This window comes from Parasteatoda tepidariorum, chromosome 8, assembly GCF_982258835.1.
Source record: "Parasteatoda tepidariorum strain Cologne lab strain chromosome 8, Ptep-v5.0, whole genome shotgun sequence".
Classification (NCBI taxonomy): domain Eukaryota; kingdom Metazoa; phylum Arthropoda; class Arachnida; order Araneae; family Theridiidae; genus Parasteatoda; species Parasteatoda tepidariorum.
Genome location: NC_141762.1, coordinates 4809845 through 4837699, shown reverse-complemented (window position 1 = coordinate 4837699; position 27855 = coordinate 4809845). Strand labels below are relative to the sequence as shown.

At 29.0% G+C, this 27855-nt stretch overlaps 2 protein-coding genes across 2 annotated transcripts; one reads left to right on the top strand and one right to left on the bottom strand.

Moving 5' to 3' along the window:
• Positions 1-3947: 3947 nt before the first annotated feature.
• On the bottom strand, positions 3948-22458 carry CycB (Cyclin B). The gene is made up of 8 exons (XM_016074149.4): positions 22299-22458; positions 22067-22189; positions 14435-14533; positions 12799-12966; positions 10710-10871; positions 8162-8398; positions 6105-6353; positions 3948-4245 (listed from the first exon to the last, which is right to left on the bottom strand). Exons 1-8 carry the CDS (start codon positions 22299-22301, stop codon positions 4147-4149), a joined length of 1140 nt encoding a protein of 379 aa, XP_015929635.2. The 5' UTR covers positions 22302-22458; the 3' UTR covers positions 3948-4146.
• A 186-nt stretch (positions 22459-22644) lies between these two features.
• LOC147805242 (uncharacterized) lies at positions 22645-27606 on the top strand. Its single transcript, XM_087149747.1, has 2 exons — positions 22645-23138; positions 26174-27606. The coding sequence occupies exons 1-2, from the start codon at positions 22759-22761 to the stop codon at positions 26310-26312; spliced, it is 519 nt and encodes a 172-aa protein (XP_087005873.1). The 5' UTR covers positions 22645-22758; the 3' UTR covers positions 26313-27606.
• Positions 27607-27855: the final 249 nt, after the last annotated feature.

Sequence of the window (27855 nt, the reverse complement as noted above, 5' to 3'; positions counted from 1 at the left end):
TGAATGCAAACATCTCGTTCCAGGATTTAGAGAAAGGTTCAAAATTTTGTCGAATTATAAGTCCGAACCAATAGTCTTGAGATATGCGGAATTCCGCGATACAAAAAAACAGGCCCTGCCTCCAGTTTTTAAACCCCGAAAGAATTATACGAAAACCCTTGGCCACAGCATTTTTTATTCTCAAGAACTTTGTATACAGTATAAGGTGATATCTGTTTGAAACAATTTCAAAATTTATACAGCTTTTAGTTTCAGAGATTTTTAATTTTGAAATCTGTAGTCAAGCTGTATTGCATTTATATATATGGATGGTGTTTTCAATATTAATGTGAACAACAATCTCCAGTTTTTGACCTGCTCTAATTCAGGTTACAAAGTACACAGCTCTTTACTACAGCTTACTCTGCAAACAGATAACTTTCTTTTTAATGAAATAAATAAATTATATAATTTCTTATCTCAAATCTGCTGTAATTCATAAATTAATGATACTATTTGGAAATTCTGGGTAGATAGGTACTTTATTTACGTCACACTGCATAATGTGCTATAAGAGACGATCTGGGAAACATCTCCGAGGATGATCCGTAGACATGCCATCGCAATTTTTATCCCTTGCAGAGGGGATGGCTTCCCTGCTTCGGTAGCCCGACGACCTGCGCGAAGTCTAGTTCTTTACGGTTGAACAGTTTAACAAGGATCGATACTGTGCATCCTCGGTCACTAGGCAGACAGATCAAAGTGGTCACCCATCCACTTACTCGACAGCAGCCAGTGATTGACTTCGGTGCAGGACCTCGGGCTACCGAAGGGAGGGTGCCATCCCCTTTGCAGAGGATCAAAATTGTGATGGCATGTCTTCGGACCATCCTCAGGGATGTTTCCCAGACCGTCGCCAATAACCCATTGCGCAGCTCTAGTGCGATGTAAATGAACTACGAATGCTTGACTTCGGATTTCTACTGGGACTTTACGATCAGTCTACTGCGGGATAAGAAATTCTAGGAGTTTGAAGTGAAAATTTGTTAAGGTATTTACAGATGTATTTTTTAAAAAGGTGACACGATTGCTTTATTTAGAAAGAAGTCGCTTTTTCGGCAGTTCTTATTTGGCCTCTTTTTTACTTGTTTATTACCATTTGTTTTCGTTACAATCCGTGCACCATCCTACGTTAGTGTTAGCTTATTTTTCCAGCAGCAAGATTAAGTTCATTTTACAAATAATCATTTAGGTTTAAATTTCGAAGTTGGTATATTGTTAACAAAGTAAGAATTGTTTTAATAAAGATTTTTTTTTTAAATGACAATTCTTATAATGAATTTTCTTTTAAACACACATAATAAATCGGGTAACAAATATATGTATACAAGAAATACTACTCAAGAGTCTCAAAACACCAATGATCACGTTGTGAGCCAAATGCACACACAAGTGTAGGCATGCCGAGCTCCCTAGTGTAGAAACTTCCAGCCATAGTGAAAATTCTAGGCACTCTTAAACTACATATCTGGGAACAGTTTGATGTTAACTGTTACTATTAAAAAGTGTGGATTGAAAGACTTACCGTCCGGCCCTATAATCAAATATAAATTAGTGAATTTTAAATTTTCATGATTTTATTAAACTGACAACTAGTTACGAACCTTTTTAAGACTAATGTAAAATTAATGTATGGAATTAACATAAAAGATACTACCACTACTAATATTAAACATCAATTCCCTGGTATATGCTAACTTGATTCAATCACGAGGTACCTTTTGATAGATGAAGGATGGCATGGTCGATAACTCCACCCCCCACAAGAGGATTAGATAAATGGTTCTCAATTAAAATTTATAGTAAAGTTATAAAATTTAAATCACAATAAACAATAGTTTTAACAATTTAAAATAAAAAGTGAGTTATCAGTTTGTTCTTGTAAACACTTTAACTTGATTCAATTCAAAAGAGATAAAACTTTTGAAATTCTGAATTTACACACAAAATTCACTAAGTTTATTAAAGCAAAGAACACCTCAATATTAGTGATTTTTTTTAAAAATAATGAAACCCTTCCCTTTTTCACAAAATGACTCAAAACAAGTCTAGCAGGAAAAGGAATCCTGTGTACAGTCAAGAATAATACAACCCTGAATGCTTAAAGTGTAACACTACTATATGGAAATATTTTTAAAAATGAAGTCAGTTTTATAATTCATGGGCTATGTATCACTAATTTGCTCACTTGTTTAATCTATTTTATTAAAAAACAGACAACCAAAAAAATTGGACAGTATTACATTTTTACGAACTAATATTCCGATCCAGGGTTGGCAAATATCAGCTTTTTCACACACTTACTAATAAAAAGCCTCAACATTTTTACCTAAAATTGAAAAAACCGGCACATAATTACAAATTAATCACTGAAATAAATCTTAGTACTTTTTATTTAAGCTCAACATCCTCATAAACTTTTAAAAGCTGACCTAATAACACTTACATATCAAATGGACAATATATTTAGATCTAAGAAAAAAAATTGTTAACTCAACTCAATCCCTATGTTTGTTACCATCAAAAATATAATGGTTAATGATTGAATTATGGGTGGTTACCATCAATATTACGTTGGTCCACTAATGAAATAGAATAAAAAATTGATTTCAGAAATTACTCTTTGTCAAAACAAGTAAATCTCCAGCACGAATATGTTTAATAAATAACAAATTTTATAAACAGCCAATGGAAAATTGTAACTTAAGAGTTTTACGCTATATTAGAGCTATGACTTAACAATGCTAGTCTGAAAGGACAAAACGTAAATAGTAGGATGTCGCAATGTCTGGAATGTGAAAAATTTTTCAATATAAAATTTTTTTAATACCTAAATAAAATTTGCGACTTTGAAGTAATTTTTTTCGTAAACAGAAAATGTTAATGCTTTAATGAAAAATATCCAACATTTTTATTTAAGTACCTTCTTTTTTTACTTAAAGGTAAATGAATTTTTCAACAATCCAGGACAAAATTTCTCGTTTTTCATGTCCTTGGTTTCAATTTTTGCTGCATAATAAATGATGGTGCTAGATCTGAAGATTCAGCCTTCATCACTCCCAAAATGTCAGTATAGTCATTTTGCCTAAAATGTCTGGCGGAACTGATGTAAAACTACTTTTTCCAAGGCAATTAGAAACAATCTTAAGAAACTTTTTTCTAGATCAACAGCATTAAGTTTAAAGAGTCATAAAATTTCTAATATTCAACAAAAAGAAAAATTATAAAGACTCCAACAAGACAGTATCTGAGAAATATTATAGGACACTAAATACTGGAATAATTTTACAATATTGATAGAGGAAAGGATACAAAGCTGAAAAGCGTTAAAAACTGGAAATAGTTAATCACGTTGGACGTTACATCCGAGTTCAACCGCAACTTAGTTTACTAGTAAATTTTGAACTTAAATGTGTAAATGAGAGAATGTTTGGATTGAACATCAATAAAAATCAGATTTTTAAAAAACTTAACATTTATATGCATAATTTATTTTAAGATGTTGCTGTATAAAGATATTTGAGTCATAAAAAAGAGGAAAACTCTTATGACTTTAATTTAAAGTCCAGCTAATTTTCCTACTCCTGTATAAAAATAATTTTTTTTTTTACATATTCGAAAAGGTATCGCAAATCATACATATTGAGTAATATTTAACAAAATTGCATGCTAGTGATAAACTTAGATTTCAACTAGAAATTAACTAAAAACCATAACTATTCATCAAATCAACTTAGTTCTATAACAGATTAAAAATGTTCAATCTTCATTAAACTTTTATTTAGAAAATGATTTTTAATCCAATATGAAATATCTGAAAATGCACAAAATTTGCAGTTGTTTTTAACCTATCAATATTAAACAAAGACAAGCATTTAAAAACAGGCAGGTTAAATGAGAAAGTGAAATTAATATAATTTAAGCATTTTTAATTAAAATAAAACAGCAATTCACATTTATACAAATCAAAAGACATGAAAACATAGCATTTACAAACAATGCTTGCATTATAAAATTTGTCTAGAGTACTATAAATAGCCAAATATGTTATTAAAAGTCAATTTACATTTGTCCACTGTTGTAAATAAAATTTAAATAAAAGAGACATCAATTAGAAGCAGCTAGTTCAACCACAATGGAAGATTTCAATTGAGGTATACAGCTGATTTTGAAGAATTTGGATCCAGCATACTTCGTGTGGACTGCCTGTAAAGAGAAAGTGAGCTTTGATTATAAGCAATTACTTTAAAACTAATCAGATCAACCATTAAAATTAATACTCTACTAAAGTTCATATTCCATTTTTAAATGTAGAGAACAATAAAAATGAAGCAAAAAGATAAAAATTACAAAAAAAAGGTTTTAAATTAATAATCTAATAATTTAAACATTTTAGAGGATAAAAAACATACCCGTCGGCATCTACTTCAAAAGATTCACTGTTAAATTTACAGGGGAGATTGTGAGTCCAAGTCAAAATTCCGGAAAATTTCTTGAGTAAAAAAATTTCAAAACGGTTTAAATAGAAAGATTAGAAAAAAAATTTAAACAAGGTTTTTTTTCCTTTTTCTCAATATTTCTTAGTTTACTTAAAATATAATTAAAATTTTACACATACCTATGATGACCTGGAGAAGTAATTAAGATTTACAAATATGTCTTTCTTTCTTGAGTTTATGATTATAACAACTATTCACTGATAAAGAATGAATATTAATCATGAATATAAGCTTATAAAGTATCTCTGACTCTCCCTTACGAACAAATAAAATAAACTGTGTAATAGTTCCACCTTTGAAAATTTGATTTCCGGAAAATTCTCGGATCAATGATTTTTTGAAACGTCTGGACCATCGATCTCCGGAAACTTCTGGATCACTGTTAGCGAAAAATCCGGAAATCCGAATTTTTTCCGGAGCACAATTAGCCTTGAATTTAAATTATTAAAATGCAGAAGATTTAATTCTGTTCAAAACTGTTACATAAATTTAAAGAAATTAAGTGAATAATTAAATTATGAAATATTTAAGATTTTCATTATGTAATTTTTTTAATAAAAAAAATCCACTTGATTTTAAACTGAAATCTTGATCAATTAGAAAAAATAATTTGCTCGAAAAATAGTGTTCCTATTTTTATTGTTCATTTTTCATTAAAATGTGATCAGGCTACTTTATGACCAACCAAAAACAGTGTGAAGAACTTTATGAGTGAAGTAATTAATTATTTGCAACAAAGAGTTAAAATCGGTCCAAGCCATTTAAATGAGATTTGTTTCTATGATTGCTTAAAAGAAAATTTAATAGAGCGTGATTTTACAACCATACACGAATTTAGAGCTACTTCAATTTTGCTGTAAAGCGACCTTGTTTTTAAAATCCTGATTTCAATACTGTAACCTTCGAATGTATCGTAAATACAGAAACCTACCATACAGGGGAATACCTACCACACTAAGGATTTCGAATTATTAGCAAAATATCAAGTCAAAAGTCTTCGCCAATCACAAATCTTAACAATTTATGACTTTTCCACCATAGAAAACTATTTTCCGTAGTCTGTTTCAGGCCTATATCATTTGGATCCAATTTTAATTGGCTATGCAGCAAATCGACCGAAAATTACCGTAATGGAATACAAAATGCTAATTTGTTTAGAAAAATTCATTTTGACAATCTAATTAAAATATAGATTTTCTTTCCAGTGGAAAAAGTCAAAATGTAAGCCAAGTTACTGGGGCAAGAAGCCTTCTCACGAATTCCGGTTCCATGCGGACCCGCGAGTAGTCCATACAACACGAATAAAACTGGTGACTTACGATAAAGATGACAGCATACTGAAATGGATTTGTTTGAACAAATTGTGAAAATGTTTAATGGGTAACTACAAAAACTAAGTTTTGGGTAAGTCTCAGTATAAAGAGACATGGTAAAGAAAAATCTAATTTTGGAAAAGAGAAAATTAAGCACTTTATAAATATCAAATGAAACAAAAAGCACACCTTGTCTATTCATTCCTATGTATTCCCATAAGAATTTCTAAACTAGGAAGAATGAAAGAGTTACCTTTAACTTTGAAGCTCCTGCTTTCAGGATTATCTTGCACAAATTTTTGACAATGGGCATGAAATCCTCTTCTGAATAATTACTGTAGAATTTTAGGGTATCATTCCAGGAAGAAGATTCTGTCAAAAGCTTTCTTGCAAGATACAGTGCAGCAGCAGCCAACATTGATGGACGATAATGGGCACAGTCGTACTCTGTCAGCACAACTTCCATTAGATACTTGGCAAGCGTGTGAACAGTTGCATCAACCTACAAATTTATTATACCAATATTTTACTCTTTGTAAATATATTTTTAGAACTTCTATTCTGGATATATAAACTGTAAATTTTTGAATTTTAAGACTATTTTTAATTGACAAAAACAAACAATTAAAGTAAAACCGAATGAAATAATAACATGTATTACTTCGACCCACACACGTGTACCTTTGCTTTTTTCTAAAGACATGATGCAAGAAAATTTATAGTTTCCTTATCGAAACACTCATGAATGCTTAAGCTTACCGGGAATTAAAAAAGATGCAGAACATGTAAGTTATTTGAGTAGAATTCTATATAAACTGAAGAGATTTTCAAAAAATTACACCATATCCTCATGCTTTAAAATAATTTTAAATATTATATAATTTAGTTATTCTGAAAACATTTTTCAGATTTGACTTGCATTCTGTGATCAGTGTGAAGCTTTTAAATTTATATTTACTTAATATTTAAAAATACAGTCAAGAACCTGCAGGTTCATGTATGTATAGTGATATTAATGATAGTGTGGTAGTATTTACTTTTATATCTATTGCATAATATTCTTTATACGTATTTTAATTGTTTTACGCTTCGGTATACACATACATTTAATATCTAAATTAATTTTAATCACAATTTTGAAATTTCACACCCCCTAGAATTAGATATTGTAGCCCTAGCTAGATCTCGAGGGGGGGGGGGGTAAAATAAGGAAAGGCTTAGTGCCAAATACTTTGACATACATATAGCACACGGACAAACAAATTTGATTAATTTTGAGAAGGAGGAAAAAGGTCCATTCGGTTCGAAGCCTGAGCATCCACTGCCTTGTATGTGGTGGCGCTGTTGTAGCTTAGCGATGTGGTTGGCACAATATTTTTATGGATTAATGTTAGATTCTTTTCAACAATTGCTTTTTTTTTTGCATAATTAAAATAATTTTTAAAACAGATTTAAGCAGTATTGTTAGCCGCATACTTAGATAAAACTTTAGTAAAAATTTATTCTCCCTACTAACTAATAAATCTATTAATCAATGTATTTAAATTGCCCATAATATAACAGGCATTTTTGTTCTTACTTTAGGTGCAATTTAATACTTTAAATATTTATATATTTTTCACCTTGTTAAAGCCAGATGTTAAAACTTAGTTAATGGTGCACACAAACCCTGTAATATTGATAGATTTAATAAACCCAAAAGCATGTGGGCTCAATACAAAAACCTATCAGGCTGACTAGAAAAATACTGGGGCACCTACACTTAGCCAGTATCAGACATGCATAATATACACAACGTGAAAACACTGTTTAAAGAAAATTAGTGGTTAGCTCATGGTTATTAAAAAAAAATTTAACGTTATACACATATCACTTCTTAAATGGTAACATCAAGTCAGTTGATCATAGCCTTTTTTAGTTAAAAAGCAGTTTTAATACTCTATCTCGTAATATTGTAAAATGAGTAGTGTAAGAAAGCAAGATTATTTAAGTGTAAAAGAGTTGAAAAAAGATTATTCCATGTTTGCATTGAAATTGTTTCAGTGAACATTGCTTTACTCTAACTAGTTTTTATATCTTCATAACACTGCCAAATTTAAAGAAACATACGATGATATGTGAAATAATCAATAATCTTTAAAAATTAAGATTTTCAAGCGATTTCTGAACAAACTGTGTCAAATTACTTGCAGAAAGTTATGTATTTCATGTATGTGCAAATGTTTGACAATTCAATTAGACCTACAATCACTGAAAATAAATGATAAAAATCTAAATGTAGAATCAGGAGTGAAAGAAGAAATCACTCACATTTCCAGCTTTGGAGTTTCTTCTTAGGAAGTGTAGCGGTAGTGGCTTACTCAAGTCAAACTTGAGGGATTTTAGCATCACTCTTTCCATCCTCAATATCTCCTGCTTTGTGTAAGTGTTGTCAGTGATGTACACGAAATCGCTCACTTCAGGAGCGTACATCTCTTCATACTTTGATGCAATGAACATGGAGGTCACACCAACCAGTTGCAACTCAGACCTCTTCACCTTCTCAGACTAAAAAAAAAAAAAAAAAAAAAAAAAAAAAAAAAAAAAAAAAAAAAAAAAAACAAGTAAAGAAAACCACGCTTGTTAACAGATATTATACACTAATGCTGCTTAAAGAAATGTCTTAACCGAAAATTCGCATTGAGATTCATATCCCCACAATTTAAATAAAGTACTTGTATTGATATTTTAGCATTGAGGATAAATGCTTCACCAACACTTTCTTGCTCATTCTGATTTTTTTTTGTGGCTATTTACCATACACATCCCTGTGTTATGAATCAATAAGAGTTTTAAAAAATTAAATGTTTTACTCAAAATGAAACATTTAAAAAAAAATCAGTGATTTCCTAATGAATTTCGTGCAAATGGGGTGGCGACGAAAGGATTGAAACTAGTTACAAGAGTTAATGTGAGTAGAAAAATTTTAACTTGACAGAGGTAAAAACAGTCTAAAACCTACCTACTTTTAATTTACATTACAGTGCAGCAAACAATAACTTAAAATGTTCTTTTTCAAATAAAAATTTTGATTTACACAATTGTCTTAATATACTATCAAATATAAATTACTAAAAGATTTTTTACATATCTAAGTTTTGATTTGAAATCTAAAAATCAAAACTTTGCACTTTGTTAAAAATGTGTGCCACAGAGTTTAATTTGTTATTGATATTCATTGAGTATCTATTTTTTTTAATCATAAACCTTGGCTACCTGTCTAAAATCCTAAGATTTTGATTCAAAATTGGTAAGTAAAGAACTAATTGAAGAACCACTACTATTGTATGCATAGCTGCCAACATTAATAGGAAAAAATCTGACAGACTTAACAAATAAATATAAATTTCATAATAACTGTTGCAAAGTACACTAAATATTTTACATATGGGAAACTTTAGGGATTTTTATTCAAATACAGAAATTATCAAAATACAGAAGCTTTTTACACTAATAACTACAAATGGTCTGCAATATTTATAATTGACATTATAAAAAACATTTCAAAATCTTTTAATGTTAACTCATAATTTTGAATAGTAATATACAGGTAATTTATTACTGGTGGTAAAGGATTAATTAAAAAAAGAAAAAAGAGTTCCGAATGAAAAACAGAAAATCTTGGAAGAAAAACCTTTAACTACTAACTATAATTTACGCTAACTTCATGTATTGGTAATATTAATATTCAAGCAAGCCATGAATTAAGTAAAAATTCTATTTCAATAGGGATTTCGTAGGAAACTTGCTCAATTTTAAGGAATTTTCAAAAATGTAAAAACTAGAACTTTTACTAAACTAGTAGAAACTGGTAAAATCCAGTAGAGTCTATAGCTATGCTTATCCAATTTTATCTTATTTAATTTAAAAATCCCATTGAGGAACCACAATTTTAAATAAAAAGGCATTTCAATATTCACTATATAACATATCAAAAATAAACACACAATAGCATATCAAAAAACCTGAGAAATTTCTTTCTAAAATTTAATGTTCAAAGACACTATTTAAATTCTAACTGAAATAAAATAGAAATACAATGTCACTCGGGTTTGACATGGTAACAGCAACTAAAAGTACGAGGTTATCAGTAAAACATTATGCAGCCAAAAGTAAAGGCTACTTTCACAAAATTTATAAACCCCTTTTTTAATACCGAATAAAAACCTTAAATGTAGGCTTTTTTGCAAACCTTAATGAGTAATAAGGAAAGAACAATAATCTAAAAAGCAATAACATTATAAATACGGTACAATGTTCCATTCAGAAACGTTGGTTTAATGGAAGCTTCCAATCTACCGAACACTTAATAGCTCATTTTAAATTAGATGTTTTCTTTTAATAAATCTACTAATTCTGTTCTTTTGGATTTTATTAAATTTGAACGAACTTTTAGAATTTTTGAATGGCTCCTTTTATTTTATTTTTATCCGATTATCTGAGCTGCCAATTCTTTTAAAGAAACTAGAAAAAAATTTATCCTTATTCAAACTCCAACCACCTTTTTCTTTAATCTTTATTCAAGTTCATCTGCTAACTTTATTTTCATAATAAATACATTTTATACTAAGTACTCCAGTTTTTAAAATGTCGTTCAATCTACAAGAAAACGTTTTATAAAAATTAGGATAATCTATTCCTTATTGAATAACACACGTTTTGATGTTTGTTCCGTTTTACAAAAAGTTATCTTAATTATTATCTTAGTTATTATCCTTAAATATTAATCTTAGAAAGCAGAGAAGAAAAAAGGAAAATTACTTTGAGATTACAATTTATATATGCATCAAAATAGATTTAGTCTTTGATGAGTACATACTTGAAGATATCTGTCTAGTATGGATACAGCCATGTATAAAGTCTCTTGTAGAAGGTTGAATTTAAAATGAACCTGAATGAGCCAATCAATTAAAATAGATCTCATCTTTCCAGTCACTTCAGGTTGAAGCTGTAAATGATGTTTCCTTATAGGATAGATTACCTGAAATACAAAACAATTCAATACAAATGAAGACTGGTTTTTTAAAAAATTAAGGACACAATCGCCTCTAAATTTAAGGATGTTGATTCTCTAATGGGAGCAATTTGTATGATACCAACTTGAATTCACAGATATACAATTGGTAATAGTTTTAGTAGTTCCTGCATTTAAGTGAAAAAAGAAATTTAGAAAAAATGTAGATTTTTTTTAAGTAATGCAAAAAATTTGCTTGGTCTTATTTACATAAAAAAGGGTAAAATAGTCTAAACATGGAAAATCATTAAGTAGTAACAAAATAAGAGGATTCCGTTGTGAAAAACAGTAGAGTATAATATAATGATGAGGAGGGAGTAGAAAGATTAGAACATTTTATATATTTCTCGACATTGAATGCTTTTATGCCACCTAATCAAGGGTAATTTTCTCTAACACTGGAGTCAAATAAATGTAGCACTCAAAAAAATACTTATTCTTCCTGTTAACTCATACAAAAAAATTTGGAAAAAAAAAAAAAAAAAAAAATTCAGGACATTTAAGTCCTGCAAATTGAATCTTACAATTTAATTAACTTCTTTTAGTAGTTTAATTCACACATTTTTATTTATAATTATTTAAAATTTCCTACACTAAAAATTTGGGTTTAGAAGACAATTTAAAAAAAATTTTAATGTCAAAATAATTCAAAAATATTATTTATCTGTTGCGATTTCATATGTAGGTAGCTTCACATCAAAATTTGGTTTTTTCCAACATGACTGTTAAAACTATGGTTAAAACTGGATAAAAATATTAAATGTCAAAAACTTTCCAACCTTGCTTTTAGCATTATTGGCATATGCCCAGCTGACTCCAGCTGGTTTGAAAAAGTGAATAATCACACTGTCATTAACTGTTAAAGAATTTTCTAAAGAAAAATCTCATTATGTGCTTAAATCTATTATCTTCTATGCTACAAACCTACATAAATAGCTTCAGCCTTTCTATCAGCCTCAACTAGGGTTCATTAACAAAACAAAAAAATTGTAATCAATAATAAATTTGAGGAACAGAGTTAGAAGATGGCAAACATCATAAAAATTTTAACCATCTTTTGTAACCGAGCACACTATAAAGTGAAACCCACAATTACTGTATTGTTCGGCCAAAGCACAGCAGCGATATCGAAAAAAGGTTTTTCTCTTACACATAGAGCTTCCGACAAAATAATTTTTAGTTGCAAAAAATTTATCAAGGAAAATTATTTAAAATTAAATAACTGAGAGAAAAACTATTAAAAAATTAATAACAAAGTCTGCAAAATCTTTGCCCTTATGGCATTCTGCTGCAGAACATAGCCAATTTTTAGCAACTTTCGCAGATGGAAAAAAAAAAAAAAAAAAAACATCGTAAAAGGAGACAAATTAAAAAGGTATGTACCTTGTATACACCCCCAGCTTAAAGAAAGATTGCACTTTCGATAACTTTCTTCATCAAGCTTTTCTTCCACCAGAAAATACAGCAACCTTTCACTTTTTACAATTTAATAAGCCTTAAACTAAAAATTAAACAATCCTTTTAAATCAGACCCTATATTTAAACTACCCTGCTAATAAAATTCATCAAACACGTCAGTTTGAAGAAACGCCATGATAACTCAGATTCCATCTTACAACTGGAAAGCTTTGGGGAAGGAGTCTGACATGGGACTAACCCTATCTATAACAAGCATTTACTTTTGTTAAAAACACTTAGAATTTACTAATTAAAAAAATTACCCTTAATGTTTATATAAAAAACAACTCATTATCAATATAAACTTTTTTCGCATCAAGTTACAAATTTGATCAGCTACCGGAGAATACTCTATAAAATATAGTTAAGAAGCAGAATAAAATTCAAATTTTTTTAAGACTTAAAGACAACATTAATATACATATAAAGGACTGACCTCTAGATTTCTTAGGTAACAATAAATATCATTAATATAGATGCTGACAAGCAAAGGATTTTCCACATCATCTACATCAATATTTTCAACGCCAGGTGGTAGCTGCTTAGTAGAATGAGAGTCAATGACTGGAAGAGATTTCTTTAGTTCTTCAACATCTTGAAAAACCTACACAAATTGAGACCAAAATTTTTATTAGTAGAATTCAGTGTGTAAAAAATTGTTAAAAGAAAATTATGTATAGCAAAACCTTTTGAACTTTAATATTTGTTTCCAAAATATTATAACTAAGAAAAATGTTTAAAATCTGTTTTACCAGATTGTATTCCGCTTCGATCAATCGAAATTTCTACAAGTTTTAAAAAGACACTAAATTTTTTACTATGCTATTATAACTCTTGAATTTCGAATCCCGAATTTGAATACAAAACTATCTTTGATTGTAGTTTTGTCAGTTATTACAATGCTTTTCTCTAACAGTAAAAAAAAAAAAAAAAAAAAAAAAAAAAAAAAAAAAAAAAAAAAAAAAAAAAAAACAGGATTTTTAACATATTATTACTATATTTAAATTTCAAATCTCTTCAAAATAAAATTTTTTTGATGCCCTCTGTTTGTCATGATGTTAACATCATTTTAAGAGGTTTTTCTAACATTTTTGGCAGCTACTAAATTTTCCCCACAAGATTTTGAATTGCACTGTTTCAATTCAGCTTTTTAAAATTTAATTCAAACATTTGAGCTTTGTTAGAACTTGTTAAAACAGACTTTTGTATTACCTATTTTGTACCTAGATATCATTGTTTTTATTTATTTCAAATTAAACTAAATTTTTTCTGATAGTTTTTTTTCCTCCCCCCCCCTCTTTTTTAAACAGTAATAATTTTGACTAATTTTAAACACTTAAATATATTTAATTTATATACAAACATATTACTAATCTAACCGATTAAAAGAATTTAGTGCCTAGAACAGTGATGTTTCCACCAATTACTATCTATAATTGCTATCAACATGTATCCAAATACATAGGCATGCCACCCTTCATTGGTCAAATGTGTATGTGACCCTTCACTCAAAGTTGAACACCTCTAGTTAAATATTTTAACATAATTTTAAAATATGTTAATGATAGAATAAAATAGGTTAAGATACGATAGAAGGTGAGCTTAAAAAACCAAAAATGAAATTTAACATACAAGTTCAACTTACTGGTTTAATTTAAAGATTTTGAATCTAACTTTAAGAATCAAAGGGGAAAAAAGCACTTTATAAACAATCCATTTAATAAAGGACACTCATTGAATTATATAAATATACGTAGTTACAACTTTCGATTGGATTAAATTTAAATTGACAATAAAACTACTAAGTTGAATTTAAAAAACAGGTTTTAAACTAATTTACTCAAAGTTGTTAAAACTGAGACTCAATTTAAATGATGCATAAAAATTAAACACCCCCTCAAATGTGTCGAAAGACTCAAATGTGTCCCCAATCCGATTAACAGCAATGAGATCTTCAGGATTGAGCTTTCATTAGGAAAACCTTAATTATGGAAAATAAAATATCTTGATTTTCCATTGAAGCACGCGATTGTAAATAAGAAACTAATTATAATCTAAAGGCAGATACTCACCCCTTTCTTTGATTCAGATCTAGTTCTAACAGACTTTACAGGAACCAGTTTCTCTTTCCCGCAATCTTTGGTTTTAGTCGCCTTTTCTCTAAAAGATCCCTGCAATTGCAACACATCAGAACACTTTCACAACATTTCATTTTAATGTAAACTACCATCAATAATGCTACAAAACCTAATTAACAATACAGACTATATAACACTTTTTGTGCAACATATTCAAGTAAAAATAAGTTAAAATAAAATAAATACATTAGAGCCAAACTTTCTTACTTCAGATAAAATTCTAAACTCAGTTGAAAGTTAAGAAAAAACCATTATCACTATAGAGAGAGCCTGTATGCATATAAGTGCATACCAAGCTCCCAGCATGAACATATGGCTGGTTCAAAGTTAAAATGGCACTTCTGCATTAACTTCTCATGTTATTTGAATAAGAAGTGAGTGCAGAAGTGTTGTTTTAGTTTTGAACCAGCGATATATCAACATAGAAATTTTTCCTTTAAAGAAACTTGTGAAAGAAAATGGTATCCTGCAAACTATTTTCCTCTACCGCATAAGAGAAGTAAATATTCTTTCTCTCATTGGATTTGTTAAGAGCATGACAGCCTAGGACTCGTATTAGAGGCTCCATAAAATCCAATGTTCTTGTAATGTCTGTTCTTTTTCAAGAACGTCTCTTTATTTATCGAAATATTAGTCTAGGATTCTAGCATAAGTACAACCTCTTAATAATTTTATGATTAAGAGACAGCATAAATGAAATTTCTGCCTGAAGAGTTGAAGTTTTAAAAGCTGTTATATTGTTTTTGAAAGCATATCTGTATAATTTGATAACAAAATAAAAGGGAACCATACGCAAGCATGGGCGATAATTTAAATAGCAATGGTCTTGATTTAGAACGGAGTATTGTTTTATGACAGTCAAGTGTTGTAACATCTTCAAAGAATCATTTACCTAAATATCGATATTCATGCTTCAACCCAGCAGACAGAAATAGAGTCCCACTAAAGGGTTTCTACTGAGCAAATAAAAATGGTACGGAACTAAAGCAATGCACTTTATAATCATTCAACTAGAGAACCTAACAACTCATTTCTTAGCTTCTACACAATATCTTATTCAATAATTTTATGAACATTTTAATTAATTGTCAGCAAAATAACCTACAAAGAAACTTAGACAATACTCAATGCATGATTTTAAGATACTGGTTATGCTTTGACTATTTTGCCTAAATTGCAATCCAACACTAATGCTCAATTTATATTTTTTATGAAAAGATACAATAAATGAGTACAGTTAACATGGTTGCGATTAAAATATTTAATTAATACATATAAAAACAGAAGACGGAAGAGATCAAACTATGAGGGAATTCAGGGGCACTTTCGACGCTATGAGTAAAAAACCTGGACCTTCAAAGTAATCAGTCTTTTACAAATTTTTGGACCTGAAGCTTCGACATCTCTATGTAATGTGATATATGCATTAAATTTACTTAAATAACATGACAAGAAAAATAACTTAGCACTTTAGTTTTGAAATGTAACTAGCATAGCCAAATTTTAACAAAAATAAACACCTTTTAAGGGTACAAGGGACGTTGAAATTCGAATAAAATGGCTAAACTTTCAATTTTGAGATTTTACTTTATATTTGAAGTAGGAATCATAAGCTTTAAATTAAAAAAAAAAAAATTAAAATCTGATCATTTTTCACTGAGATATAAGCTTTTTTAGTATGACCACGCCCGCCCCTTTGCAGTTGCATTTGGCGTAAGTTTGCAAAAGATGTGTTTATCTCCAAAAAAAGATTAGAGCTTGGCGTTATTGCTGAAGTTGCAGAGTACAATTTAGGTTCTGTTGAGACATAAAAATTAAAAAATCAACATATTTATCACAGTTCTGCAACAGTTTGCAGGCTCTGATAAAGGAAAGATTGCAGGCGTGCAAGGCAGAAAAAGCGAAAATCCTCTCAAAAATTCAAGGAAGAGAAAAATTCAAGAAAATATAAAAAAATATCATTAGAAAAGAAATCAGTTAAAAAAGAAGGGTTGACATATTCTGCAGGCGAATTTTGAACATCAAATTAAGTGTTAAAAGTAATATATTTGAAATATGTTTAAAAATGTGTTATCACATCTTTCTCGTTTTCTCTTTCAAGTATTGTAATAACATTGTCATTTTGGATTATTTTTCATTTGAATGTTATTAAATACTATATAATTTCTGATGAGGTTAATCATAAGTATTTTACACATATTTAACGCATTAAAAATTTATTATTCAAGCAAAAAATAGTGTATTATTGTGTGCAAATTTTAAAACTGGCTTTTTCTTAAAATCAATATTCTGGTAAATTTTGTGTTTTCGAAATGCTCCATACATTTTAATTTTTATCTGTTTTTAATTATATTTCATCAAATTGCTCGTTATACATGTCTAAATGAAAGTTGCGATGCATTATAGGTTTAACTCGAGTAAAAAAAATTATTTAGTCACAAATGAAAATTCTTATGTAACTATTTTAGTTAAAATTATGTGTTTTTTAATATTTCATTATTGTTTTAAAAATAAATTTGTTTAAAAGTTATGAATTATCGCAACTTTTGTTTAGAAATATAATAAAAATCTTGTAAAAAAAAATTAACTTCCTACTTTGCTTTTCTGAACAAATGTAGCATTTCAAATATTTCCTTTTTTGGGTATTTAAAAAAATTAAAATTTAATTTATTTTAAAACTAATTGAACAATCATCACCAAACTTCATGTTTAGTCTGTTTAAGATGCAACAACTAAATGCTGTAAATTATAAAATTGTAGCTCAAAAATTGGAAAAAAATTTTTTAAACGTCCCTTGTACCCTTAAGCACTAAAGAATTATTTGTAAGCACTTTTTCTTGGGGAAAAAAAATCATAATTAGGATATGTGCACTAAAAAATAAATTCTTTCAATTGTAGAAAGTTCATACATATAATGCAAAAACATTACATGATTAGGATTAATATTGATCATACTGAATTAATAAAGACATGTAAACAAAAACGAAAAAACCTGTATTAATTCATATTACTAATGTAAATTAGTGAATGGCCCGTGCAAATTATTAAGATTTGCTACTTTAGTTCAGCATTTTTCTAATAAAACTAAATTTTTTTTCTTAATAGTGTTGGATTGTAAATACAATAAGTATTGAAGTTAAACATTTTAGTCAGAACTAAATTATATAATCCCTACATTCCTAATATTAACAAATCTAAGAATTTTAAGTTCTCATTTCAATTGTTTTTAAACCAAATCTTTCAACCCTCCAAAGAATTAAGGTTCTTTTTAAGCTCAAATCTGAATTAACATAAGATTTCTTCATATTATATCTGCTAATTGTGAAAAGAGTTCATATTTTCCTAAAACATTGCCTTAAAATAGATTCATAATAAATTTTCATAAAATAGTTTATGAGCACTAAAAATTTTTTAAAGTTGTACAATAAAAAGCTTAAAAATTTCATGCATTTTGTGGATGGTCTCAAGTAAATTTCTTACAATTATTAAAATTAACTTAATAAAAGGAATATGGAAATTTTGAGGTGATTGCTGAATTTTCTGGACTTGCATGAAAATAAGTATTTATTGAATAATCCCCAAGTCTAAGTTCAAGTATTGTGATACTAATCTATAAATAAAATAGCACAAGGTCATTGCCTTGTCAGTGATCAAGATGATAGTGCTTCAACAGTAATGAAATTTAAGAGAAATTTTATTTCTCTATCAGGGAAATTTTTTTTAGAAATGTTTCACTAGTCTATGTTTAGCAAAAATTCGAAATTTTTCGCTTTGATTTCAAAGAGCAGAAAACTAAGTCTAAAATTTAGAATATCTTGCAAAATGCAGCAGAGTTGCTCATAGGAGTGAAAGAATCCTTCCAACTAAATTCAGCTTAATGAAAACATTTATAGATCACAAGCATTTTACCAAACATGTTAAATGATTGGTGCCTTCATACGGCATGTCAAAATGGATTGTGAAAAAGTTGAAAGGAACAATAGGAAGAGTACACTTTTTTCGTAATCAACTGCGAAAATAGACACGGTAAAAAATAAAAATTTCACTTTGAAAAAGGGAAAATTTTAAAAGCACATTTAAGCGCTTCTTAAAAACTCAATGCACCCTGCATAACATAGCAACAGATTTTTTTTACCAAGCTGTAACTAATCGATACTTAGGCATAAAAAAAAATAATTTTATTTTTTCATTTAAAAAAAAAAAAAAAAATAGAATGCAGGGTTTTTAGTGGAGACTATCCAGAGAACCACAATGAAATGACTGTGTGTACCCAAGTGCCTTAAAAATATTTATTAAAGAAAGACATTTAGTCTTTTAACACTTTCTTTTCCACCATCTAAAAAATTTCAAAAGGTGGCAAAATTTCAAACTTTTTGTAGCTGCTCGAATAAGATTTATAGGGAAAATTTTAATGTAATGAGTTTACACACACAAACCCAAGAAAGCCTTTGCTATTTTAAGAGAAAACTCCGATTGAGATACGTGTAGGCGTATCACTCAATTTCAGAAAGAAAAAAAAAAGAAAAAATTTCTGCATAAATTTCTATTAAAATCCAGACTATATCTCACATATACCATGCTATTTTTCACCAGAAAATAGATTTTTAATATTTGTAATGCCAGATTTTCAGAGAAAAATAGCGTGGTTGAATGAGGATGGAAACACCTCAGTTCGACTAAAATGTGCAATGAAAAAAAAAAAAAAAAAAAAAAAAATTAAAAATTTAAACAAGGTTTTTCCCTTTTTCTCAATATTTTAGTCCACTTAAAATATATTTGGAATTTTACACACACCTATACCATTTACACATACCAATGATGACCTGCAGAAGTAATAGAAATTTACAAATATGTCTTGAGTTTATGATTAATATTTTTTTATCAGTAAATAGTTATAATCTTGAATATAAGCTTATAAAGTATTTCTCCCTTACAAACAAAATAAACTGTTCTTAAGTTCCACCTTTTCAAATTTGATTTCCGGAAACTTGTGATCAATGATTTTTTGAAACGTCTGAACCTTCGATCTCCGGAAACTTCCGGAGCACAATCAGCCCTGCGGATGTTAGAATTATTTAACTAAAATTAATAACTGATTATGGTTACTGACAATTCCAAGAATTTTTCCTGGTATGATATAGAAACTTCCACGTTTTGTAAAAAATTTCAACTTCCCCGATTTTTGAAGTTTAAATAAAATTCCAAGTTTTCCCCTCACCTGTGGAACCTTGTTTGTGGAATACTTTTTTTTAGAAAAACATACAAAAGGTTGTTAGGATATTACAATCCAAACTGTCATGCCAAGTTCAACAAGCATATCAATGAATAAAACAAAGTAAAAACTTTAAAAAAAGATTTTTCATACAGAAAATCTGCTATTAAAAATTATAACATAGTTTGGGAATTTAATATTTTCTAAACTGACAATAACAACAAGAATTACAGGGATTAAATATACTAGAAAAATAGCTTTTTAAAACACAAAAATTTTTAAAATAAGTCCACATTATTGGAATCACAAAACTAAAATAATCTTTGTGAGCAAGAGTTAAAATATTCATTTTCTTAAAATATTTTAAAGAAATAAGCAACATTAAATTGAAATTAAATGATTAAAAAATTATGAAACTAGATTTAATTAAATAAAAAAAAAAAAAAACACTTAAAGTGAACATACTATACATTAAATTCAATTCAAAGTACTTATTCCAGACCAAAATTTTATATTTTTCATTAACTCTTCCATACGACCAACAAGTTTTTGAAAAAAAAAAAAAAAATTCTAAAAGCTTTCAAATATGTAGATTATTTTTCATTGATTACCTATGGCTCTTTAAAATTAATTTTCAAATATCATTAAGAATTCTGTTAAATATTCTTTTGCCTCTCCCCCTTCTAAAAATGTACACAGGAAGGAGAAAGGTACATGGAAATTGAAATAGTTGAAAATTGTAATCTTAGTAAAAAGATGACAATGAAGAAACGGGTAATTTTCTAAAAATAGGCTATTTTAGTTTTTCTATAGATAAATGATTAACCTATTAGTTCAAAATATAATTTAAAAATATCTAACATTCTCTTAAGTTTGAAGTATAATTTTAAAAATTTAACATTAATTTTAAACATGTGAAGTATTCTTACACTCCCAACTTACTGCTTAGAAATACAAAAAACTCACTGAAATACATAAACTTTTTTTGTTTAACTATTATCTTCGAAAATTAATGCCAGTACTGTTGTTGCTATGAATTAAAATTTTTTAGTCTTTACATATGATTTCGATGTATGTTCCAAAAACATGTACTGATAAAACTAAAAAATAAATTTTATTTATGAACTTAATTTTACTAAAAATATTAGTGTTTTAATTTCCTCTAATGAGATAGTTTAAAAATACATAATTTAATATTTTATTTATAAGATTAAATTACATGAGCAAATAATCCTTTTACATTCCCTCATTCTGAGAAAAAACTTTTGAAATGTAGTTAATTTATTTTCTGAAAAAAGATGTGCTATTTGCCTCTTGAGGGATAGTTTGAAAATATATATTTTAATTTCATTTAAGAATGGAAACATCAAAAGCAAATGTTATTTCCTCACTATGAGAAAATTGCTTTTTTGTCTGGTTTATTCTTCTAGTGGTCAAGACTAAAAGATATTAGTTATTTTTTAAAGTAGGTAGGAACTTATTTACTTCAATATATTCATTAAAATTTTTAAACAAATTAGGAACTAAAATATTTATTCCCACATTTTGTTACACTTTAATGAAAACTTATAGTTTTAGCATTTTTTAAAATATTAAGTGTGACTGCTATGTATTTCTTGGGGAGATTTCCTTATCATGACCTGTGGCAGAATAATCGCCAAGTCTTGGTAACTTATGAGCAGCAACCCACAAGGAAAAATAAAAAATAAAAACACCATAGAAAAGGACCAACTAGAAGGGTAAAACTCTTAGCTACCCTCCCAGAGGAAAACATCTTTTTAAAATAATTTTACTATTTAATTTTAAATTTGGTGCCTTGGCAATAGTTGGCATGGTAGATCAAGTTATGGAAATATCCCCTTCTTCATGTCCGATACCTTTTTCATCTTTTAATTTTTTGTCTTGCTGTTGCTTCCTGAAAATAGCCTAGTTGTAGAGAACCCAGAAAATTTCTAAGAACTTTCGTTATTTTTAAAATGAATCAAGTAAACTTATTTATAAAAATTTTTCATTTGAAAAAAAAAATTGCATTCCATTTATGGGAAAATGTGAGAATAGCCAGTTTGTAGAATCATAGCAGCGCGAATTACAATTTTTTAATAGTTTTGCTCGAGAAATTTTCTAAAGTTTTTCAGTAATTAAAATCGACACCCAGGCGTTAGAAAATGTTTCTACTTCTCCAGATTCACCCTATTCAAATTTCATACGCTAACTACAGGTAAACAAAATCTCACAACTTTTACGTCAATGCCTTAGCACTTAAATTGAATAAAATAAAGTTTTTTTAAAAAAAAGTTAATAGCGCCTTAAAAACGCATTCTTAGATTAGGAATTGTTTAAGTATATAGTTATACCTTTACTGGAATATTGCGAACTTCATTTCCCACTCCACGCAAAGGTTTCCTCAGCAGATTACCAGCAGTTGCTTTATTTCTGGCACCTAGGAGGTTTTCATTTTGAATATTTCTGAGTGTTTCCTGTAAAAACATAATTAAAAATGGAGGTTGAGCCCTCAAAATAATTAAGGTAACATACGAAACAAAACTTAGAAAGTATAGAAATGAGAAATTATCTCAATAAACATACCATAGCTTAATTAAAATAAGTATAAACGTAATTCATCAATAAAAAGTTAGATTTGTAGAATAATTTTAGGTAAAAGTAAGAAAACTGATCAGCAAATTATAAAAACAGTTTTCAAAGTTGCCAGTCCTAATTTGATTGGCTAAAAAGAAATTAGCATCTCGGAAAAAATTAGGAAGTATAGTTGTTCCTTAGCTGAATCTGCATTAAATATTTCAATTGGTACTTTTACAATTTCTCATTGTTTTATGCACATTTTAATATTCTGAAACATTTCTTTAAAGTATTTGCCATTCACGTTTAATTTTGTTTTCTTTTTCATTTTATCATGTTATGTTAACATATGATCATATGTAACCTTAACCGTTTGTAGAATGTAAACAAATATGACAACTGTGAACTTTCTCTTATCTTCCTAATATACTTATAATAATTTTGTTTTAGTTTCTCCGTCATTTCACTAATGCCTTGGTGCATTCATTGGCTGTATTTCATTTTTTTTCTTAGCATTCAACATTGTGTGTTGGCTTTAGAAGAAATTAGCAACTCAAAACCGATCCCATTATGGTCAAGTCTCCATTCTAATTTTAAAAGAGAAGTTAAAGAAAACAGCACATCCCAAAATTTCACAGTGACTTCAAATGCTGACGTTAAAGTGATTTCAGAAACTGATACCTTGCATGATTTGCCAAATAATTCGAGTATTTCAGATACTTATAACTCAACTCATAATGTGCCATCTTGGATGGTACCGATTAAAAGTGGTGCCTTGCAAAGGACAGGCTTCGTCGTTTTAGGATTTATGATCATAATTTTACTTTTTTTTGTTGTCAGAAGTGTCAGGTGCGTTTGAAAATTTTATTCCTTAACTTAAACTTCCCTTTACATATGTATCGAGATTTCGGCTAATTACCAGATAAGATATTCGTATTGGTAACTGCAGCGAAATAATCGCCAAGTTTTTGGCGTATTCTATATAGTGTCATCGTGCAAGAAACTAAAAAAAAAACTTGGAAAGTCACCAATTTGATGGATATATTTTCTATTCGGGGATGGATATTTCCGTATCTTGATCTTTCGCGCCAACTACAATCGTTAAGCTGTAAGATAGATTTTAAACTTTATAAAAAAAATAAAACATTTTATTTCTCTCCGACCACTGCCTAGAAGTTGCCAAGACTTGGCGATTCAGCCGCAGAACATGATACGGAAATCTTCCCTTCTATCCCTTCCAGGGCAGTTATAGTGTATAATTGCATGCTCTTTGGAGCTCTTTTTTCTCAATAATAAATTTTTTTTTAGGCGCTCTGTTGATTGTAGTAGGTGAGAATAGGTACTTATACGAAAATATCCCAAATAACTGAGATGAAGTTTTATTTGATTTTCTCAGATGCATATCTACATGTATGCAAAAAAATTTATATGTAATGATTATTCATCTTCTATAGTGGATTGTATATAAAGCCTCCTACCGAGATTTCTCTTAGGGCTGTAAAACACTTATCAAGGTATCTAAATTGGTATGTTAGATATACCCTTAAGGCAGAAAGTGCTTCAAGGTATGTTGCAGATCAATTTACGTGTGTCGATGAACTATTTACTTGTATCTCCTTGCAAAACATTTTAAGTCAAAGTTAGGAATAAAATTTACAATTTTTGTATGTAGACACATTTACATAATTTGATATTTTATTATTTAAAATTTCCTTTTTTTGCATTTAAAGTTAGTTTACTAAGTTAAATTATTAATAATTAAAAGTATGGAATAAAGTAATAATTAAATTTAAGAGTGTTGTCTATTTTTATAATATTGAGTGTCCTGGTTATTATATACCAATTTATAAAAATTGCCAATTATGATTTATAAAATGGAATAGTATTCCTAACTCCTCGTGGGTGGTTAAAACATCTGGATATAGACTTAAAGGTCTCTAGCTCAAATAAAACATGAGGCTGACTATCATCTTTCCTTGATATTGGCAACTTTCACGATGTTTTGATAAATGGCAATACTATACTATTTTGTTTTGTTTCGCCATTCACTTAGATGCATTTAAACAACAAAACTCTTTTTTTTTTTTATTATTAACAAGAAATGCTCAGATTTTTTGTAAGTTGGGTAGTCCTAAAAATTTTCCCAATTTTAAAAACAGGTCATTCCTCTCTTTATTTGAAATGAATGATTCAACTGTCTTATTTATTAATCTAAAAATCACAGTTCTTGCTGTCTTAAATATTCAATCATTGGGATTTTTTCCGGGAAGCAAATGTTTTCTTCTGGGACATTGAAAGAAACAGTCAAACGAAAATCGAAGGAATCTAGATAAACTTAAAATGGAGCATACAATCACATTTTAACAAAATTTTATACCTTACTAGAAAGTTAGAAGATCTTTACAACTACTTTTAAAAAAGAAAAAAACTATTTTCATATTAATTTTAGCTTTGTATAGAATTTAAACATCTATATATCATGTCTTCAGAGTTAATGCAAGTGTGGCGATGGTAGCTATCGACCAGGTCAACCTTCATCCGTGAAAAGGTACCCCAACATAGCATCGAGTTAACATGATGTACAAGTGAATTGGAATAAAATTTTTGTGGTGGTAGATACATTACAGTACTCCACCAGAATTATATCTGTGATAGAATTCGATGAGCGGATACCGCTAGTTGATTCATTGCAGTTTTGTGAGAAGCCGGGAGAGCTGTATTAAGATCACCGTACTTTTTTAGTGCTGATCGTGACAGCTGTATTAAGTTCACGGACGTGGTCGCTCTTTTGTTGCCTTTAATAGTCGAGTGTATATGTTGAACGTTGTGTGGGATCGAGACTGAGAAGCAACATTGTGAGGAGGTCAGTGTTACAGTCACAAGTAGCAAGTCAACTGTTCAATATGGACCATCCATCGAAGTAGTTCAGATCGAAGTGGGTGTTACTGTTAAGATAGGCGTGTTCATTTTAAATTGGGAGTTTCTGTCAAAGTAGGCATGTTCAAATCGCGTCCGAAGGCCACCAATGTGGGGGTATATTTTTCGACAATGTCAACCTTTATCTATGAAATGGTATCCCAACATAGAGTCTTGTTAACATGTCTTATATACTGCTGAATTGGAATTGTATTTTAGTAGTGGTAGATACACTACAGTATTATACCCCCACCAGTATTATATCTGTGATAGAATTCGATGAATGGATTCCACTAGTTGATTCATTGCAGTTTTGTGAGAAGACTGGAAAGCTGTATTAAGATCACTGTACTTTTTACTGATCGTGAGAGCTGTATTAGGTTCAGGGTCGTGGTCACTCCTGTGTTGCCTTTGGCAGTCGAGTGAGTACGTTGTGTGTAATCGAGACTGAGTAGCAACAATGCAAGGAGGTGGATAATGTTGCAGTCACAAGTAGCAAGTCTACTGTTCAATGTGGACCATCCGTCAAAGTAGGCGTGTTCAGATCAAACTGAGAGTTGCTGTCAAGATAGGTATGTTCGCATCCAAAGGTCACCAATGTTGGGAGAGCAGATATCAACCATGTCAGCCTTCATCTATGAAAAGGTACCCCACCATAGAATCGAGTTAACATGTCTTATATACTAGTGAATTGGGATTGTATTTTTGTAATGGTAGATACACTACAGCAAGTATTCTTGCTTAACAGTATTTCATTATAAAATATATATATATGCTATTTATAATTGTGAATTCAAGTGATTTATAGTAGTAATTATTATAAGTGCACTTTTATAATTACTACAGTAAATCATTTTCCACATATTATAACGTCACCCAAACCATGAGAATCAACTATATATTTATTTTTAAAGTGTTTTAGAAAAGATAAAACTCTCTCTTAGTTCTGATATTTTTAATGTTTTCAGGATGCACCACAAGAAGAGCAAGAGTCGGAAGTATGGAGTGATCACGTCCACTGACATGGAGATGGTTCCCCTCGACAATGATGATGAAGAAGAGGAAGAAATGACATTGTTTGATGTGAAGCAAAAGTTCCTTAAATGAATTGTTAATGAGTGGCCAAGGAAAAAAGTTGCTTACTTAATTATTTTATTTGTGAATCATATTAATTATTTAGCTATACAGAAAAAGTTCGACTATCTGGAATGCACAGGAAATAGACAAATTTTTTATATGTGGGCATATTTTAGCTCCAAAAATCTCTATTTTAACAAACACCAAAAGCAAAACAAAAATATTTTAATCAACACTTATAAAAATTTAATAATGATAAAAAGGGGGAAACTGTAATAGTTATCCATAAAAGCTTTTAAAATTATCTATTTAAAAAAACTGAAATTGAAAAATAGGATAGTAGTCCTGTAATTTATGATGTAATGCCAAAATTTTTAGTGCTTCATATTACAATATTTACTTGGAAAAAAAATGACGTAACATAATTAAAACCTCTGAAAAACAAAAATATGTCTGCATCGCTGCTCATAGAAAATAATGGCAATAATGTGAAAATGAACTAAAATATTTTAAAAGTTAATAAGTAAGAATTTTGGAGAACTTTTTTCCTAGATTTTCGAGAATTTGGTTACTTGAGCTTTCTGGTTAGTTGGATTCTAGATAGCAGGATTTTTATCAAATTATCAATTGTTTTAATCTTTTTTATAGAAAGAAAAAAAGTCCTTTAAATAGGCTTTAATTTTATTTGCCATTTTGGTTTAGTAGAACCATTTGAATCATCTACATTTATGATATTATTAAGACTTTGTTTTGATCACTTCTGTTTCCCCTTCAATAATTTATTCCAAGAGTTTTACCACACAAGACATAATGTTTCTTTTGAAATAAGACATACACTAGAAACTTAACAATTCCTTTTTCCAGATTTGTAAGCTTTTTTTGTGTGCTAGAGGTTCTTCAAGGTGCATATCTATATTTTAAAAGTATGCAGATTATTTCATTTTCTTAACAAATATAAAAGTTTAAATAGTATCTAAAGGAAATCATTTAAAGTACTTGAACAAATATCCAACTCTACCATGGTATCGGTATCATATATATATATATATATATATATATATATATATATACACACACACTATGGTTGACCCTAGGGTTAACTGAGTTGACCTCAACTGGATCAGAATCGCACTCTACTTTTTGTAAGCCCCCCTTTTTTTTGGTTAGCCACTCTGTTGGAAATCTTCAAATATTTGAGGAAATTTTAGTCAAACATTCCTCAATTATATGTTGAGAGTATATCTGTTTTACATTTAGTATTTTATTGTTAAAAGCTGAAAAAAGAACGAAAGAAAGAATATTTTAATAAAGTTTTTCATTGTAATTCTTGTGCTGAAGTTCTTTTTGCAGTTGTCCTGATTTTTTTTTTGTTCAAAACATATCATTTTGAGAGAATTGCTTGCATTTTTAAAAATTTCTTTCACTATGGATGGTTGACCGTATAAAGCAAAGCACAGGTGGCGCTATGGACTGAAATTCACCATGAGACTTCTGGGTTACTATTTCTGATTTATTTTTATGTCTAAGTATGAAAAAAGGAGGTCCACCCATGTTATTATACTTATAGACTTGT

Coding starts and splice junctions, on each gene's coding strand:
- CycB (XM_016074149.4), bottom strand. Junction 12,967..14,434: donor GATCTGAATCAAAGAAAGGG/GTGAGTATCTGC, acceptor CAATTTGTGTAG/GTTTTTCAAGATGTTGAAGA. Junction 10,872..12,798: donor GTTACCTAAGAAATCTAGAG/GTCAGTCCTTTA, acceptor TTTGTATTTCAG/GTAATCTATCCTATAAGGAA.
- LOC147805242 (XM_087149747.1), top strand. CDS start 22,759: ATGCCTTGGTGCATTCATTGGCTGTATTTCATTTTTTTTCTTAGCATT. Junction 23,139..26,173: donor TTTGTTGTCAGAAGTGTCAG/GTGCGTTTGAAA, acceptor TAATGTTTTCAG/GATGCACCACAAGAAGAGCA.